The 18,649-nt window shown below is 54.9% G+C and overlaps 1 protein-coding gene across 11 annotated transcripts; it reads left to right on the top strand.

Annotated features, from left to right (window-relative positions):
• Positions 1–1,606: 1,606 nt before the first annotated feature.
• Positions 1,607–15,983, top strand: Rnf44 (ring finger protein 44). 11 transcript variants are annotated; one of them, XM_040756001.1, is made up of 12 exons: positions 5,766–7,356; positions 9,277–9,397; positions 10,448–10,598; positions 10,838–10,963; positions 11,555–11,722; positions 12,103–12,276; positions 12,393–12,554; positions 12,651–12,769; positions 12,987–13,074; positions 13,154–13,275; positions 13,348–13,447; positions 13,559–15,983. In XM_040756001.1, the coding sequence occupies exons 4-12, from the start codon at positions 10,910–10,912 to the stop codon at positions 13,619–13,621; spliced, it is 1,050 nt and encodes a 349-aa protein (XP_040611935.1). In that variant the 5' UTR covers positions 5,766–7,356; positions 9,277–9,397; positions 10,448–10,598; positions 10,838–10,909; the 3' UTR covers positions 13,622–15,983. The 11 variants fall into 11 exon arrangements, with proteins under 11 accessions (XP_012974774.1, XP_040611937.1, XP_040611936.1 ...); XM_013119320.3 differs by lacking the exons at positions 5,766–7,356; positions 9,277–9,397 and adding an exon at positions 1,607–1,753; XM_040756003.1 differs by lacking the exons at positions 5,766–7,356; positions 9,277–9,397 and adding an exon at positions 2,594–3,577.
• The last annotated feature ends 2,666 nt before the right edge of the window (positions 15,984–18,649 follow it).

Genomic DNA, 18,649 nt, shown 5'->3' with positions numbered 1-18,649 from the left:
CAGCAGTGGCACCCTTTCCGTCTGCCACCAAGGCAGCCTGAGAATTCCACTGGGCTCTGGGCTGGGATGATCCATGTCCACTGTCAGTTTCAGGGATGGGAAGCAGAACGTGGGGCTGAGTCAGTGATGACCAGGTAGGTCCTAAGGTCTTCCTGAAACTTACCACTTTAGGTTCTCATGTCCTCCCTCAAGCCCTGGGCTGTGAACTGCACATAAGGATGGGCTCCAACTCATGGAAATGTTGTAGGGACAATTTTGTAAAGTTTGAGAGCGCCAGACACAGCAAGCCACAGAGCAGTGTTCTTCACACAGGTAAGAGTTTACACCAAGGTCATTCGTAGCCACCTCATTAGTGTTTGCTTTGAAAAACAACAGAGCACTCCTTTAATCCCAGCACTGAGGTGGCAGACATAGACTGGTGTATGTGAGTTCGAGGCCAACCTGGTCTACACTGCGAGTTCCAGGGCAGAGAAGGCTATATAGAGACCCTGTCTCAAAACCAACAAAACAAAATCAGAAAAGCTTCCTGTGGTCTCTGTTCTGTTGCAGCCTCTGTGCCCAGAAACTGGTCAAGGTTGAAATCTAGGGGCAGCTTGTCCCTGATTGTAGCCATTCTTTCTCTCAGTACTGCCTCAGGGGTGACCCATAGAGCCACGGCTGACAGAGACTCCTTGGTAGAATGTGCTCACGCCTTCATCTCCCATCCTCCTAGATCGTTGCACTTTGCAGGTACAAAGTTCCTTCGGTGCCTGTGTAGTTGAGGGTACCAGCCCAGGAACAGGTCACCCCCAGAATCAACTTTCCAACCCACTCCTGGCCTCAGACCCGGGGCCCCTTCCAGGGAACATATTCCCTTTAAAGGGCTCTTGTCAGGAGGAAGCCAACAAAGGAGGCTTTAAAAGCCCAGTTAACCCCGAGGACAACGGACTGCACAAAGGAGCCAATCAAGTCTGGAACTACAACTTCCGGCATGCTTTGCCGCATGGCCCAGTGGGAGTTGTAGTCCTCACCGACTCGCATCCCGAGTGGCTAAGGAATGGCACGGGCAGGATCTACCCCGTCCTGTCGTATCTGGAGTCTGTCTCCTCTGGAGAATCCTTGAAAGACCGTAGCGTCGTATTTAACTTGTTTAACAGAAGAGGAAACACAGGCCGCTCTCATGCCGGGTCACAAAGGCACAGAGCGCGAGGCGCTTCTCCCGCACTTCTCCCCGCCCCCCGCATCCGCGATGGTGCGGCCCGATAGGGCCCATTGTGCGCAGGGAGAGCCGACGTTCAGCTCGGGCTTTTCGCCGGCGCTGAGGGGGCGTGTCCAGATTCCACGGTCCCGTCCTCCCCCGCTCCGCGTTGGTGAGGCCCGACCAGCCCATTGCGCACGCCAAGCGGGGACTTCGTCGAGGGGGCGTGTCCGGACGCCCCGCCCAGGTCTTCCCCGTAGCCGCGATGGTACGGCCCGACGGGCCCATCGCCTGCAGCGAGGCGGGGCGTGACATTCAGCTCGGGCGCGCGGCAGCCGCGAGCCCAGGAGGGAAGCGGTCCCAGGCGCCCCGCCCCTACCCCCCCTGTCCGCGATGGTGCGGCCCGACAAGCCCATCGCGAGCTCTAGGGAGGGGGAGGCGACGAGCAGGGTCCACTGCGGGCGCAGGGGGAGGGCCGCGGCCGGCGGCTTCCGAGCCGCAGCCTGAGCGGGACCGGGCTTCTCCGGGAGCAACGCGCCGCCGCCTAGTGGGGGTGGAGCCCAGCCGTGGCCCCAGGTAACGCCCGGGCGCGGGCCGCTGAGGACGCGGCGGGAGGTGCGGGCGCTTCGGTGAGGCCGCGCCGGCCCTAGTCGCCGCTGCGGCCGGTCCGCTCGGTCCAAGTGCTAGGGTGCCCGGTTGGACGAGTTTCTGCGAGCTCTGCGCTCGGCTGGTGGGGCTCCAGCGAGGATCCCGTGTCCTGTGGCCCCGTGTGGGTCCCTAACATGTGAATTCACCCTTTGGCAGCCAGAGTGGCTGGAGGTTCAGGAAACAGCACTAACCCGGGGCCGTCACTGCATTTGGGATGTCTGAAACCCGAGGGGTCGAGAGTCGGTTTGCATCTTGCCCAGTCGCAAAGCGTTTTCTGTCTGCGCCCCGCTAGACTTGAGTGAAGCCGGGGACAGAGAGGAAGGGAATGGGGGGGGGGACGTGAAATTAAGGAAGTGGGGTATTCGTCCTTTGAGGCACTGCACTCCGGTAGCCCCGCGTTTTCCTCTCAGTGGTGTAATGCTCTCCTGTCCGACTGCAGACTGGGCGATTCCAGTGGTGAGGTGCGTGCAGGGAGGGGGGAGTGAGGAGAAAGCCCCCAGCATGCACCCAAGGCTCACACACCCCACTGCAGACACACACCGCCAGCTGCGTACCCACTGAGATCCGCCTAGGGATGTCGGGACAGGTCCTCTCTTCCGGTGTTAACCTCTGGACAAACAGCCTCAGGGAGGTTAGGGAAGCCCTCAAGGTCACAGGGCCCCTGAGGACCAGAGCAGCCTGCATCCAACCTTCGGTGGAGTCCTGCCTTCTTTCCATTCCGTAGGTGAGCAGTGCCTCAGTCAGAGCTGCCTTCACTGACCCCGTTTAGGACGAGAGCCTAAAGTGAAGACAGCTCACCCAGTGTCTCTGAGCTGGACCAGAGTGGTGCTCTCATGAGCACAAGACCCAGAACACATCTGCAGGGACCCACACTCTCTGCTCCCTGCCCATCTGCACAAATGATCGGTTATTTGGAGAGGCAAGGCTTGGGGTTCACCCTTGTCCAAAGCAGAGAGGATGTGCAATGGGGCCTGTCACCTCTCCCTGGTGTAGTAGGCTCCGGGCTCTAGCCTGATGCTTGGTGGTATTTTGAGAGGTCTGAGCGGACTGAGGTGAGCTGTGTGTCCCAAGGTTTCCTTAGTTTTGGGAAGGTTGTTGTGTCCTGCCTCTACCGAGGAAGATTTGACAGTAGGTGGGAACCCTGGCTGGGCAAGGCCCGGTCAGGAAAGACCTTCCTGCTTCAGCCCACCAGTGTCCTGAGGAGGAAGCTGGGGTGCAGCAGCAAGGGCTTTGCCCTGGAACCCTGCTGTGCTGCCGAGCCCTCACCTGCTACCTCAAGCCACTTGCTAGGCCCTGAGCCTGTCTGTGGTCTCCTTTCACCCCAGAAGCATGAGGAAGTCTCAGGGATGTGTGCGGACCGTCTTTCGCCTCAGTTGCCTCTTCTGCGATGTGGGGCAAACACTGACATCCACCTCGTAGCCCACTGTGAGACGATCAGGGTGGGCCCCCGAGGACTGTGTACAGAGCCTCGTAGCGCTTGCTGAAGCTGAGGCAGCTTACTGCAATGCACTGGGCCACCCTTCTGGGCTCTGTGGTGAGGGCAGTTACTTCCTCTCTGTGAGAGTAAACAGTACCCTGGCTACTGGGGGTAGGCTGTCATAAGAGGCGCACAATAGGTATGAGGGCCACACCCCGCAGGGGCTGAGCTGTGATGAGGGAGAGGCACACAGAGGACCACACCGGGATCTTGAAGCATTGGGTTTTGAAGAACAGTCCAGATTGCTGGCTTTTGTTGAAAATTTAGGAAACTTGGTAAAATTCTCCTTCCTTCTGCTCAGTTTTGCTTGTGGCCAGGAACGATCTTCAGGTTAGGAGGTGGTTTTGGCATCTGTCCCCGGGGAGAGAGTGACTGCGCCTCCAGGACCAGGCCCAGACTGAGTGTGGGGAAAGGGATTGCTTGGCCAAGTACGGACAACCCATCCTATTTTTGGGCATTTGTGGCCCAATGGGAGCCAGGTCCCAGATGAGTCTGGACCCTGCAGAACTGCAGGATGGCCACATGGAGATAGCTCCACCCACAGCATGAGCGTGGTTCTGCTGGGTCTGGGAAGTCAGGACAAACCTAACAGGCTAGGAAAGGCACCAAGGAGCTGTCTGGCTGTGTCTAGAACTTGACAGAGTCTGCCAGACGTGGGGAGGTGATGTTGACGACACATTAGGCAGAGAAAATGATACATGGGCCAGACTTGGGCTTAAAAGCCCTTAACTGGATTGTGAATGGAAGTAGGTAGGGGTTTGTGTGTGTGTGTGTGTGTGTGTGTGTGTGTGTGTGTGTGTGTGTGTGTGTGTGTGTGCTGATGTGTGAAGGCATGAGTTCAACCCAGGATGTCATTCCTTAGTCACTGTCCATCCTTTTGGAAGACAGTGCTTGGAGCTAACCACCTACTCATGGCTGGCCAGCAAGCCCCAGGGATCCACCTGTCTCCGTGTTCTTTTTATATGTGTTGTGGGGATTGAACTCAGGTCCTCAAACTTGTCAGGCAGGCCCTAACTACCTTTGTAAGTCTCTGGAGGTTGGTTTTCTGAGGGAAGAAAGCAGTCATGTCCGCTTGGGCAAGTCACCTCACTTCTGTGGCCATCAGGCCCTCAGTCATGCATTGAGCGGAGCTGGTCCTGTGCTGCCACATCCCTTGTAGAAGCTGGGTTTAGTGCCCTAAAATGATGAAGCCCTTCAGCCAGCCAGAAGCAGATTGTTGAGTGAGGCAGGGACTGTGACAGGGTTTTGTGTGATTAAGTGACAAAGTCGGCTCAGCCCCGTGAGAGGAGGTGGGAGTGGGGCGTTGGAAAGCAGGGGAGGAACTGATTTGTAGAAAAGGGAAGGCGCCGTCAGCAGGAGGGGTAAAAGGCCGATAGGGTGAAGTTACTAAGTGCACCTCCAAGGCCAGGGCACACTATGTGGCAGTAAGGAGCCACTGCAGGCCCCTCCTGTGGAAGAAGCAGGCAGGAGTGCAGATGTAGGCATCTTGGAACATGGGCAGGATTTTCTAGTTGCTTGTGACTGATGAAGATAAGGGAGAATTGATAAGGAGCAAACAGCATCCTTGTGTGTGTCCACATCTAAGTTCCCACACATCTAGGTGGAGTGGATTCCAGGGTGCATCTATGACACTGCGTCATGGACTTGATCGCCTGTTGCCTAGAGAACTGCAAATTGCCCCCAGGCTCCTCCCTGTCATCCTGTTGCTAACTGTCCATCCAGTTGTCTAAAGGACATTCTGAGCCAAAGATTGTTCCCCAGTTTCCTTCTGGATTCTTTCTACTGGCTACTTTTCCTAAGGGAATGAAAGTTTTAATGCTTAAAAAATTGGATGTATAAAGGACCAGAGCGGTAGCTAAGCAGTTAAGAGCACTTGCTGCTCTTCCAGAGGACCAGGGTTCAATTCCCAGCACCTACACCAATTGACTCACAACTACCTATAACTCCAATTCCAAGAGGTCCAATGACCTCTTCTGGACTCCACAGGCAGTGTCTGTGCAGGGTGCATAAACATATGCTCAGGCATACAAATAAAATCTTTTAAAAACAGGCCTAAGTTACCCCACCCAAAAAAAAGCCAAGCATTAGTGGCACATGACTTTAATCCCAGCACTTGGAAGGCAGAGGCAAGCAGATTTCTATGAGTTCAAGCCAGCCTGGTCTACAGAGTGAGTTCTAGGACAGCCAGGGCTGTTACCGACCCCCCCAAAAAAGACCTAAGATATATTCTTTTATCATTTTCAGCAAATTTTTCAGTAGGTTGTACTGTCTAGAATTTGTATTTTGAGACATAATTTCTCAGTGTAGCCCTGGCTATCCTGGAACTCAATCCGTAGACCAGGCTGGCCTCTAACCGCCTCTGCCTCCCAAGTGCTGGGAATAAAGGCATGCACCACCACTGATCTGGCTCTGTCTAGAATCTTTTAAAGCAAATATAGTTACAAAAATTTGAAAATCTAAGCCAGGATTAGTGGTGTATGCCTGTAATTACAGCACTGGGGAGACAGAGGCGAGAGGCTCAGGAATTTGAAGGTAGGCTGAGATATAAGAGGCTGTCTGAAAACTAATAACTAATAATAAATAAATGCAAAGAAAATTAAAATCTGCCCTCCTGAACAGGATAATTCCTGTATCCTTTCAGAAATACTACATGCACATACAGTATCCAGTTGAAATTGATAATATTGTTATATCTTGCTCAGCAAATTGATTTCATTTTTTTAAATATTTTGAGATTACGGGATATATCCACTAAGTACAGAGTGTACTCGACCCTGTATCCTGCCACACAGATGTAACTAATGTTGCCATTTTGTACTGACATCTTGTTCTGGGTTGGTGGGCGTTGGAGGAGTCCAGTTACTCCAGGTCATCCGAGTAGACACAAGAGCTTTAGGTAACTCTGATGTTCTGCTTATACTATTGGTGCAGCTCAGCTTCATCTTGGTTCACATCTCTGTTCTCTCTCGCTCGCTTCAGCTGTTAAGTGGGTGTGTGACACTTTCGGTGTCTTCTGAAGACAAGGTCTTAGTAGCTTCGGCTGTCCGGGAACTCGCTGTGTAGACCAGGCTGGCCTTGAACTGACAGATCCGCCAGTCCTACTTGCTAGACTTCGGGTGTTGGGAGGCGTAGGAAACTAGCGTGTAGAAACTTCCTGGGCCTGGTAGAGCCCCCCTCTTCCGACACCAGCTGACCCAGAGCCGCCCCACATCACCCCCCAGCCGGGGGCGGGGTGGCGGACTGTTTCTGTGACGTCACACGCGCAGGACCAATCCCCCTGCCCCGGAGACGTTAGGTCGTTTGCATGGGTCGTCAGTCATTGGTCTGTTGGGCCGTCGGGTGTCGCAGCTTTTTAAAGGCGCCGTGTAACGGAACCGAAGGCGGGAGAGCCGAGAGGCGCGGTGGGCTATGAGGTCATCGCCGATCCGCAGGGTTTGGGAGTAGTGACGTCACCTCCGGGGAGCGCGCCGGCCGGGGCCGAGGGCGGTCCTGTCACCTCGGCTGCGCGCCGCTCACAGGCCGCGGCCCCGAGAAGGTAACCCTGGCGTCTTAGTGCGCGCCGTGGCCCCGCGCTCGCGGCCGCCCCGTCCTCCGCCCGCGACCTGGCTGTGGGGGCTTCCAAGTGAGAGGTGGGGGCGAGGAGCCTTTTTTAACCCGGCTCGCAAGATGGCGACCCGTTAGTCACGTGCCGCCCGCAGACGCGATTGGCCGGCGCGGCGTTGCGGGGCGGGGCCGCCGGGGCGGGCGCCGGCTCCTGCGGCTGCTGTTTGCTAGAGCGTCCTGGCGCGCCCCCGCGAGCTGCCTCCCGCGCTGCGCGTCCCCGCCGCGCCGAATGTTGTGAATCAAACGTGGGGCTGGTTCCATCCGGCCGCCGCGGACAGTTCTTAAAGGGCCAGCCCGCCGGATCACACAGCTGCGTCCTGCGCCGCCCTCCTCTCGGGTCCCGGCCGGGGAGGCGGAAGACGGCAGAGCAGGCTCGGGAAGGAGCCGGCGCTCCAGCATCCGCACCCCGCACCGCGAACAAAGGAGCCCGCGTGTTGTCGGACAGCTGCCGGTGAGTCGGGCCAGGCCCCTAACTTCAGACCCGCACCCCGGAACTGCGGGTCCCTCGGGACTCGCTGTGGGTTGCCGGCTTCGTGGGCGTCGATCCTGGGTCGCCGGGGTAGGGGCGACGGCGGTGAGGTCCCCGGGCCAGGTGCTGCCTAGACTCGGCCTGGCCACCCCTCTGCGGAGCTGAGCGCTGCGGTGGAGGGGAAGGAGCCACCCCCTCCCCCTGCAGCCGCCACTTCCTTTGTTGTTGCTTTTGTCTCACGCCGAGCACATGGTCCGGGATCCTCGGTTCTTAAAGTCACAGCGCTCTAGCCCTTGCGCTGCTGCCTGGCCTCGTCCCTCAGTATTCCTCCGAGTGCGGCACTACAGAGTAAGGGGGGTCAGCGGAGTCCCTCCTGGGACAGGTGTGCGAGCTTGGGCCCTGTCCCCAGGGAGGTGGGGTGGCTTTGGAAGATTGCTGGAACCCCACTGCCGGCGTGTGGCCTGCTTTAAGGAGGAGCCTGGTCCTCGGGGACTTTTTTCCTCCCTCCCAACTAATATGAGCACCTGATTTCTGGTATCTGACTTTTTAGGGGCGCCCTGGGGAGATTTCAATCCCGGTTTTAATTTGTTGCAACTGAGGCTTGGCGAAAACTAAAGGATTTCATTAACTAAGGTCACCCAGGGAGTCTAAGCTGGCCAAGGTCCCACCCTCAACTGCCTCTGCTGTCTTAACTGCTAGTTGGGAAGCTCCCGTTTAGAGTGGGAGTTGGGCGCAAGTAGGGAGGGGGGAGGTTATCTTCCCGCCTAAGCTTGCTCTCGTCTCGGAGTCGAACTTTGCTGGTCTGCTGGAAGGGAATGAACGCCGATTTTTGCAAACAGGCTCTATGCCCAGGTCAGATATGTGCTTGGGACACTGTACCTGGCCGACAGGATTGTGGACTCATGGGGGCAGGATCAGACTTAGGGGAGTTTACACAAACTTCTTAGAGAGAACAGTGGAGGCGTGGAAAAGTAGTGTTGCTGGTTGACCCTGCTTGTGTCAATGGGTCCAGCTCAGTCTGTAGCTCGTGTCCAGGACAGCTGCTCATTTGTAGTAAAAGAGACTCAACATGTCCTGTGTGGCCCCAGAAGGAGTCTGTGGTTTTTCCTCTGACCACTGTCATCTTGAGAGGACTGGGACTTGGGGAGTGTAGGGATCAGCCAGGACCAGTTCCGTTCCTGTGGTCTAGAGTATCTCCTCTGGGGGCTTCAGTAACTGAACTGGGTGTGTCCCCTCTTGACCACCTTCGTCCCTGGTAGGAGTTAGAGTCACCTTTCCCTGCTGGGGTGGACAGCTGGGGCAGCGTGCTCCTAGTCCTTCAGAAGCTGCAGTCGTCCCTGGTGTCTGCCAGGGTGGACCTGCAGGCTGTCTGACTTCTGGTAACCATTGTTCACACTACAGCTGGCATTCCCTGTGAGGACCGAGTCTTCTGTTACCTTTAGAGTGGCCCTTACTGGTTCCCTGGGAGATCCTCCTTAGGGTGTTCCTATTTTTACAGTAGAAGAGTCTGTTGTTCAGGGACCAGAAGCCATGGGCCTAAGACCCACTGTGGCAAGAAATTGGGGGTGATGCTTTTGTCATTGGCACCATCCCCCCGTTAAATTCCTTCTGTCTCTTGGTTTGGGGTGGGCTGGGCTTCTTGTGGGTATTTTGAGGGGTGGGTTGCTCCTTGCCTGTGTGTGGGACTAGCATGGAGTCAGGGAGTGAGGAGCTGTGTGTCAGGGCATCTGCAGTTGGCCCCAGCCAGGGCTCACAAAGCCAGTCATCAGAAGACTGGTTTTCTGACTGAGGAGAACAAGTGCCCCCTCCCTATTTAGCTTGGGTCAGAGACTAGGATTTGTGGGGAGTAATTTATAATCTCCCAATCTTGACTCACTGGCAACACCCTGTCATCATTGCCAGACTGTGCTTTTACCTCCTGACGGGCTATCTTCAGTGAATCCACCCCTGCTGAGTGCCTGAACGCTTAAGTAACAGAAGTGAATTCCAGCTGGTAACACTCCAGGCCTGTGGCCTTGGCCAGGTACCCCTTGGATAATGTGGAGAAGGCACTCCCCTGTTCAGACTTGGAGAGTCCTGGGTATAGGGAATGGCTCTTCTGATGTTAGCTGGGATGACTGAGGCGCTTAGTTGGCATTACTGCCTTGCTCTGTCCGCAGGTGGCAACGTTTGGAACTGGACATGAGGCTTGCATAGGTTTGCTGGTTGAGAAAGAGTGGAAAGGCCACCTTGTGGCAGTGATGGCAGGGAGATAGTGTCTCAGGGCCTGATGGGGTTCAGAGTGTCCCTTGCCAAGGCATCCTCCTGACTCCAAGTCTGTAGGTGAAAGCCTGGGGTTGGAGACCCTGGCCTGTTCCTGCTCATCCTTCTCAGACTCATCCCTTTTCAAAAGACTCTGCTTCCCACGTCAGGTCCCAGAGCAAGGGTAAGGCTTTGCAGGCCCAGCATGCTGCCAGTGACAGGCTTCTTTCCTGGGCCCCATGAAGCCTTGAAGTGGCCTTCACTGTCAGCAGCAGGGTGTAGAGACAGGCTCGAAGTTGCCCTGTTTCCTAGCTTCAACATGTATGTGGGACCTAGGGCAGGGAGCCTCTTCTGCCGAGCCTGCTAAGAGCTTTCCTTAGTTAATGGGTGGTATCACGGCTGAGTGTGCACCAGGTGATGGTGTCTGACCTTAGACCAGAAGTTTCCAAGGGTGGGAATGGGTCAGGCCGTCTTACCCAGTGCTTGAGAGTGAGTCCCAGGCCTCTTTTGAGTTCCTCTTCAGCTTCCACATAAAAGGAGAACCTGGAGCTCCCAAGAGCCCCATCTGCCTGGAGGCCAAGATGTAGACCCAGGCTTGAGGCAGAAACTTCCTCCAGCCTGAGCCTTGGTGCAACCAGCTTGCCCTGAAGCATGCTGGTGTGTTCTCTGAATTTGCTGTGTTCTAAGATTGGATCCCACTAAGTTTGACTTGTCAACACTAGACCCCAGGCTCCAGAGGAGGACCTGTTCAGATTTTATCAGTCTCCCCATTCCTAACTGTACAAACAACTGGGTCTTTGTATCCCTCTGTCTTCCTCTGCTTGCCTCCTAGGGTTGTGAGCCCCTGCCCAGCCCCTCTACCTCCCTGCCCCCCTGATGAGACCATGGGCTCTGGTGGTGACTAAGTGGCCACCCTCTGCCTCGGTGGGTCACTGGCGATTCGCTACAAGACCTAGCAGCAGTCCAGGCCAGCTCTGGGGAAGGTAGGAAGAAGTCTCCATGCCTAGTTCAAGGGCAGCCATCTTGGCTTGGGTTGGGGGCAAAAGGCTTGGCCCTAGGGCCTTGAGCTATCTTGGCTTCCTAGTATGGGTTATAACCCTGGCTTCCCTCCCTGCACTATAAATGAGTGTTGGGGCTCCTCTGTGTGGTACAGCCTTGGCCAGGGCGGGGGGCGGCCCTGGCCAGCCCACCCGCCCGGGATGAGCACTAACCCTCCCAGCAGCTGCTGCCCCGACCGTCACACCTCTCTGTAGAGGAGCACCGAGCCTCAGCTCCTGCCGGCAGGAGCCCACGAATGCTGCACCCAGTCGCCCAGCAGAGCCCGCTCATGGTTGATCTCCACGAACAGGTCTGCAGGACAGCTCCTAGCCCGCCCCCGCCCCCGCCCCTGCCCCATCAAACGGTCTAAGAAGCAAAGCTGATTGTATCTTGCACATTAGTCCCGTGATACAGGTGGGGAAACCGAGTCCCAGAGAAAGGAGGGTCTTCCCTGGGATCCCTACTAAAAAGGGTACATTAGGACACAAGTTCTGCCCAACAGGACTCCTGCTTTTGGTTTTTTGAGACACGGCTTCTCTGTGGCTTTGGGGCCTGTTCTGGAACTTGCTCTGTAGACCAGGCTGGCTTTGAACTCACAAAGATCTGCCTGTCTCTGCCTTCGGAGTGCAGGGACTAAAGGCGTGTGCAACCACCACCTTAGCTACCAACAGGACTTTTTTGTGTTTTGAGACAGGGCCTCACTATGTAACCCAGGTTAACCTGAAACTCCGCGTAGACCAGGCTGGCCTCATGTCCCAGAACCTGCCTGCCTCCTCTGCCTCCTGTGTGCTGGAATTAAAGGCAGGCACCACATTGCCCGGCCTCCCACAGGACTCTTTTCTCAGAAGGTTGTCCTTACAACCAGACTTCCTCCTACAGGTCCCTGGTGCTCTCTCCACAGGTGCACCAGGGACCTGTCCCTCTGTCCTACACAGTCACCACAGTGACCACCCAAGGGTTCCCCTTGCCTACAAGCCAGCACATCCCTGGCTGCAGTGCCCAGCAGCTCCCAGCATGCTCCGTGATGTTCAGTGGGCAGCACTACCCCCTCTGCTGCCTCCCTCCTCCGGTGAGTGAGTGCTGTCTTCCCCGCCCCGGTCCATGCCACCCAGTCCACCCCAGCAGGTATGAGCACGGGCACCCTTAGCAGCTGAGCTCAATGCCCATGCGGGCTGACTGTGTACTAACTTGGCCTTCTGGCTGTGACCCTTCTCGGCAGCATACACTTGTGAGTGCGTGTACACACTCCCACAGAGGAATGAGGCAGTTTAGAGGTCAGGGACTGTTCCGTGATAAAGTGCCTGTCCCGTACATTGGCAGAGTCACTGCAATGGAGGCTGTGGCGTGGCACCCTGCGTTGGCGGCCTAGGGCAAGGATGAACCCTTAGCTGGGTGGTGTTCTCTGGCCTCCGTGGCAATAGGCCCAGCTTCTTTGCGCTCTCTCCACAGCTGATCCAGGCGTGCACCATGCAGCAGCTCCCTGTGCCCTATCACACCTACCCTCACCTCATCTCCAGTGACCACTACATTCTTCACCCCCCGCCGCCGGCCCCCCCACCCCAACCTACCCACATGGCACCACTGGGGCAGTTTGTGTCACTGCAGACCCAGCACCCACGAATGGTGAGTGGGGAGCCGAGGGGGAAGGGGGGAGGGGGCAGTGGAGGGGGAGGAGCTCCGAGCGGGAGAGGCAAGGACTTCTCGGTGAGCAGCTGGCTGACCCATGCCTACCTCTTCAGTCCCTGCAGCGGCTGGACAATGACATGGACCTTCGCGGGGACCAGCACCCCTTAGGTAGCTTCACTTACTCTGCCTCTGCCACTGGCCCAGCCTTGTCACCCTCAATGCCCGTTCACTACCTGCCCCACGATCCGCTGCACCAGGAGCTGTCCTTTGGTGTGGTAAGTGGCACCCCTGTCCCCTGTCCCCGCAGCCAGGCTTAGGGCAGCGAGCAGACAGGCCTGACAACTGACTGCTACGCCTGCTTGTGTTTGCAGCCCTATTCCCATGTGATGCCACGAAGACTGAGCACACAGCGGTACCGTCTACAACAGCCGCTGCCGCCGCCTCCGCCCCCACCACCATCTTACTACCCAAGCTTCCTACCCTACTTCCTGTAAGTGCTAGCACAACCTCTTTAGAGCCATCAGGCCTTGTTTTCAGGGCCTCCCCAGCTCTGGTCGCCCACAGCAGCTTTCCTCTGGTGTGCTTGGACAACCCCGTAGCCTGCTGGGAAACGGCAGAGCTGTGTGCTTTGTTTGCACGCAGGGGTAGGTGGCGGGGTGCTTTGTCCCATCCCCCTCTGCTGACCTGTACTCTGGGGCTCCCTCCAGCTCAATGCTGCCAATGTCTCCGACCACCATGGGTCCCACCATCAGCCTGGGTCTGGACGTGGATGACGTCGAGATGGAGAACTATGAGGTCTGTGGTGCCTGTGCTGGGAGGTGGAGTCGGGAGGCCTCCAGCTCCAGTGCTGCTGACCTCCCTTGCCTGGCTCTAGGCCCTCCTGAACTTGGCTGAGCGGCTGGGAGATGCCAAGCCCCGAGGCCTCACCAAAGCAGACATAGAGCAGCTGCCGTCATACCGCTTTAACCCTGACAGCCATCAGTCTGAGCAGACTCTGTGAGTGTTGCACCAAGACCCCTGGGAGGGTTCTCAGCCGTCGGTGTGGGGTGACACTGTGTCCCTCTTCAGGTGCGTGGTCTGCTTCAGTGACTTTGAGGTGCGGCAGCTGCTCCGAGTCCTCCCCTGCAACCACGAGTTCCATGCCAAGTGTGTTGACAAGTGGTTGAAGGTAAGGTGGCCTAAGCCAACTCCCAGGGAGCCCCAGTGGGCAGGTGTGGAAGTTTATCCAGGTCAGATAAGAGAGAGGGAGGTCTGTCTGATACGTGGCTGTTCCTCCCAGGCCAACCGGACCTGTCCCATTTGCCGAGCCGATGCCTCCGAGGTGCCCAGGGAGGCTGAGTGAGGCTCCGCAGCCACCCACAAGAACCCTGCCCAAAGCTCTGGAAACGGGTGGGGGGGCGGGGAGTGGCCCAGGGAGAATTGTAAGGGAGGGGCCCGGGCCTGTCTCAGCATTCCCACCTGCAACTCCAGAGCTGGTGCCAGGGTCAGCCCTGGAGAAGCCCCTGCAATAAGCCCCTGCGTTTGCCAAGCTCCAAAGACTCCTTCCCCAAACTGCCTGCCTGCCCGCCTGCCCGCCCGCCCGCCCGCCATGGAGCTGCCTGAGTGTCCCCAACTCAGTCCGCCTCTTAGTTTGTCCTTGGGCCCTTCTTCCTGCTGGCTCTGGGAGGCAGGAGTCCATTCCCCAAGTGTGGTGGCTGGTATTGTTCCCACCCCCCAAAAATGGGCAAAGGAGTAGCCACCCTGGGACAGCTGGTCTCCAGTCCTGAAGTGAAGTGTTCCCTGCACGGGTGGTACTGCCAGGTCTGTGGGCAGAAAGCCTAAGTCCCAGGTCTGAGTCCTGTCTGATTCCAGACACTCGGGCTGTCGGTCCTGCCTCCACTGACCTGCAGTTGGGTCTGACTCCCCAGGACCCCCGCCCCCAGGCACAGGCACAGCATCCCAGCCAGGCTCTTTGAGCAAATGGAATGGGGGCGTCAAGCTGAACACACATTCTGCAGGAGCCAAGCCACGATCTGGGCATGTCCTTGTGTTCCTGGTGTCACTGTGCCCCTACACCAGTGACGATGTCAGGCCCATGCTCGATCTCCTCCCTTGTGTCGTTTTGCATGAATGTGAGGAACAGCCGTTTTTGTTTATTCATTTGGCCCAGAATTGCGTGTAGGGTGTGGATATTTAGAGGTGTTTAGTGGGGGTTTTTGGGTTTTGTTTTTGTTTTGCTTTTTGTTTTTTTCTGGTTTTTTGTTTTGTTTTGTTTCCCTATTTTGGTTTAATAGGAGTGGGGTGAGGACATAGGGACCAACCAGGACCAAATGCCCAGGGGGCAGAGAAGGGTCAGGTTGTGCGGCACCAGGCCTCCGTATGGGTGTGCGGCTGGGACTGCACGGGGCGGCTGGGAGTCAGGGCAGACGGGTCTGTGCTCAGCTGATAACTGCCATGCACTGCACTGCACATGTCCCTAGAGCCTACCGGGACCGCTTGCTTTTCAGGGCAATTAAACCCTCCAGCCAGGGCTGTCTCCCACCTGCCTGGTTGAGTCTCCTCCTGAGTCTCCCTGAGGACAGAGATCAGGGAGGGTGTGAACCTCCACCTGGGGGCCCCTCCCAGCCTGATCCCTGCCCTCCACGGTCTGGAGGAGGCTGAGTTCCCTACCCTCCTTTCAGGTCCTACTTCTTTCCTTTCCCCATCCGGGGCTGCTGCCCCAAGTGAACGAATTGCGTGTGGGGCCGGCACATCCTAGCAGGCAGCCATTGGCGCCTGCTGCCTCAGGGATGCTCCATCCACCCTCGTTCCCATGCAGCAGCCCTGGCTCCCTGCCCCCATCCCAGCCTGCCAGGGGGCCCATCGGCCTGGTCCCACCCCACAAGAACCCAAAGTCTTACTGTATATAACTCCAGGTGATGTTTCTATATTTATAGCAGTGTTGAAAAATCCACGTGTTTTACACAGAGAACCACCTTATCCTACCCTGGTCCTTCCTCACCCCGGCAAAAGGTTTTCAAGCCCTTGTGGTTCCTGGGGCAACGGAATTGGCTCATGGATTGTGTCGGCTGCAGTGACGATTCCAACAAGCAGCTATGGGAGAATATACCTTTTTTTGTTTTAATCATTTAAGAAAGATTTATCAAACAATTACTTAGGGTGTTTGTGATTTGCCGACCTTGCTGTAGATGCCATGTTACCAATGATTTCCTGTGGTGGGGGCTTGGCATTGTTTACTCTTTATTTACCAACTTCTGGCCTAGGCATGACAGTGGGCACCTTCCCCCAGCACTGCTGGGCCCAGCGCCTGTGTTCTGTTAGAAAGGTTTTTATATATATATACACACATATATATATAATTACACACATATATAAACACGTGATTTGGGGGCCCTGTTCCTTGCACATCTTACAGTTACCTCATTTTTCCCATGTATGTATTTGAGAAAATGCTAATATATAGAGAAAATGGTTCTTAAAGCTTAAATGTGTGGTTTTTTCCATCCCGTTGGACTCACATTGGTTTGTAGCATTTAACATAACTAGTATGTTGTATTATATATGTGTATACGGATTGAAATTTTTAACAGATTTGTACTTTTTTTAAAATGAAAGTTGCTAGTTCTGCTTGACCAAGTAGTGCAATCATTATTTTTTTTAATATTGTTGCTGATTTCAGAGGGATATTCACTAATAAATGTATGATGTATACAAGTGCTGCCCAAGCTGCCTCTGGTGTTCGTGTGTTCTTCCCGTGGGGTGGGTCACAGGAGACATGGCGTCCTGCTTTGCAGCCATGAAGTTCAGCACTGACCAGAAACTGCTGCCTCCTGTGAAGCTACAAGTGTCCATCTAACTAGTATGAGAAGAGACATTCTTTAGTGGTCCTGACTTGTAAATTCTTTGAGGATTTCTGAGGTGAATTCACATAGCCCATGCTGGCCTCAGATTGGCTGTGTGTCTGAGAATGAACTCCAAATCCTCCTGCTTCTATCTCCCAAGTGCTTGGCGTTTTGTTGTTTTTTTTTTTTTTTTTTTTTTTTACAGTCTTGCTGTCTGATCCAGGAAAAGTCATTGGACAGCTTTGGTTGTAGACCAAACCTGAGCAATTCAGTTCATTCAGTCTGTCAGCTCTTCAACAGGGTGGTTGGCCAGACCACAACCCCAGAGAGGCATGTGCACTCCTGGCCTTTGTCCTCTGCCCCGAAGGGGCTTCATTTCTCTCCATAGTGGTATTGGATGCAGGAGTAAGCATGCTGTCAGACAACATAGTCTGCAGGGCACTAGGGTGGCCCCCTGAGGCCTTGTAAGATGCCTCTACTCAGGTCCTCCTCATTTCCAAGTTGGAGAACAGGATCAGCTGAGGTGTTCCTGCAGTCTCCAGAAGTCCATTGGAAGTTGATACAGGATAAGAGCTCTGATAATCTAGTCAGTTCCCAATGCAGGTGACAGGAATCTGGACGGCATGGTTTAGCTAGACCTGTGCTGTTGATTCTTGGGGCTGTGTGTCCTGTGTTTGCTTTGGCTCCAGCTGCACACCCTGCAACACACTGGGATATGGTAGATTATGTGTTGGCAGCAGCTGCATCCCTGTGGTCTTAGCGCCGTGAGTATTGAAAGTGGAAGTTTGTAAGCTCAGGGCTTCAGAGAGCCCAAAGAAAAATCACAGGGTACCAAAACAATTTACCTCTCCACAAAAACGAGATAGAGTAACTTCTCTTTTTTGAAAGAGAAACTTCTTCAGGTTGGTAATGTCAGCAAGAAGCTCAGCAACTAAATCCCAGTTAACACAAGCCTGGGTTCTTCAAGAACCTGTCACTGCTGAGTAGCAGCAGGAAGTCCCAGGGAAGTGGACAAGAAGGGAACATCCTGGATTTGTAGCCCAGGTAATGGAAACCAGTGAAGAAAACCCAACTGAAAACTTCCTGACAGTGAATTCAGCAGGCCACAGGGTACAAGGTCAGCATAACTAAACTGAGTGGTGGTTTGTGCCTGTAGTTCCAGTCACTCTGGACAATGAGACAAAATGACTCCTTGAGTCCAGCAATTAGGGGGCAGAGTGGGCAAGATCAGGATACATAACCAAAATAGAGGAAGGGAGAGAAGGGGGGGGGGGGGTCTAGAAGCCAGCAATAAATACTTGAGAAAGGAAAGGGCATTGCATATATCCTAGGCCAGCCTCCAAGTTGCTAGACAATAGGTTGAGCTTGCACTTTGGTCCTTCTGCCTCCTGAGGGAGAACGGCAGGCATGGACTACCAAACATGGTGTGTGTAGTCCTTCTGCCTCCTGAGGGAGAACAGTAGGCATGGACCACCAAACATGGTCTGTGTAGTCCTGCCTCCTGAGCGAGAATGGTAGGCATGGACCACCAAACGTGGTCTGTGTAGTCCTGCCTCCTGAGGGAGAACGGTAAGCATGGACCACCAAACGTGGTCTGCGTAGTCCTTCTGCCTCCTGAGGGAGAACGGTAGACATGGACCACCAAACGTGGTCTGTGTAGTCCTTCTGCCTCCTGAGGGAGAACGGTAGGCATGGACCACCAAACATGGTCTGTGTAGTGCTTCCATCATGCTGGGCACTCAACTGAGCCAACACCCAACTTGGACACACGGAAATCTACTTTAAAAACAACACTATTCCTAACCAGTCAGAAATCTGGAGCTATAGAGATGGCTCAGCAGTTGAGTGTTCCTCTTACCAAAGGACTAAGTCAAGTGGTTCAAAACTGCCTATAATTCTAGCATCAAAGGATGCCCTGCCGCTGGCCTTCATAGGCATCCATACATGGCATACAGTCATGCAGACATTATACACACAATTTTAATCTTAAAGGAAAACTTTAAAAGCCGGGCATTGGTGGCGCACACCTTTAACTCCAGCACTCGGGAGGCAGAGGCAGGCGGATCTCTGTGAGTTCGAGGCCAGCCTGGTCTACAGAGCGAGTTCCAGGACAGCCTCCAAACAATACAGAGAAACCCTGTCTCGAAAAAAAAAACAAAACAAAAAAAAAGGAAAACTTTAAGACTTACATCCTGGGAACTGTAAGAACTGATGTGTAGACAGTATAGCTGCACACACCAATCGAATCCAAATAAATGGAAAGTTCTTGGAATCAAATCGTAGACTCCATAAAGTGCTGCTGTTCCTCAAATCCATCTGTTTAACAACTTAACCAAAAGTTCAGGAAATCTTTTGGCCTTTTCTGAAATAAATATGAAAATAACAGAAGACCTAGAGAACAGCTACAACAACTTTGCAAAACAAGAACAAAGTGGGAAGAGTCTGCCCGAAAGTAACACTCCGTACATGGCTGCATCTACCAGGACCGTGGGATTGGTCCAATAAGACGGCTCTACAGGTAAAACCTGATGACTGTGCTTTCATGGGGG

Source organism: Mesocricetus auratus, unplaced genomic scaffold (assembly GCF_017639785.1).
Source record: "Mesocricetus auratus isolate SY011 unplaced genomic scaffold, BCM_Maur_2.0 Super-Scaffold_100013, whole genome shotgun sequence".
NCBI classification, from domain to species: domain Eukaryota; kingdom Metazoa; phylum Chordata; class Mammalia; order Rodentia; family Cricetidae; genus Mesocricetus; species Mesocricetus auratus.
The sequence above is the reverse complement of the archived record's forward strand: the minus strand, read 5'-3'. Positions and strand labels throughout refer to the sequence as shown.

Bases quoted from the DNA above. Each gene is read 5' to 3' on its own strand.
- Rnf44 (XM_013119320.3), top strand. From the start codon at position 10,910: ATGCTGCACCCAGTCGCCCAGCAGAGCCCGCTCATGGTTGATCTCCAC. The intron at 13,075-13,153 runs GTCTGTGGTGCC...GCCTGGCTCTAG, and splicing joins TCGAGATGGAGAACTATGAG to GCCCTCCTGAACTTGGCTGA. The intron at 13,276-13,347 runs GTGAGTGTTGCA...GTCCCTCTTCAG, and splicing joins CATCAGTCTGAGCAGACTCT to GTGCGTGGTCTGCTTCAGTG.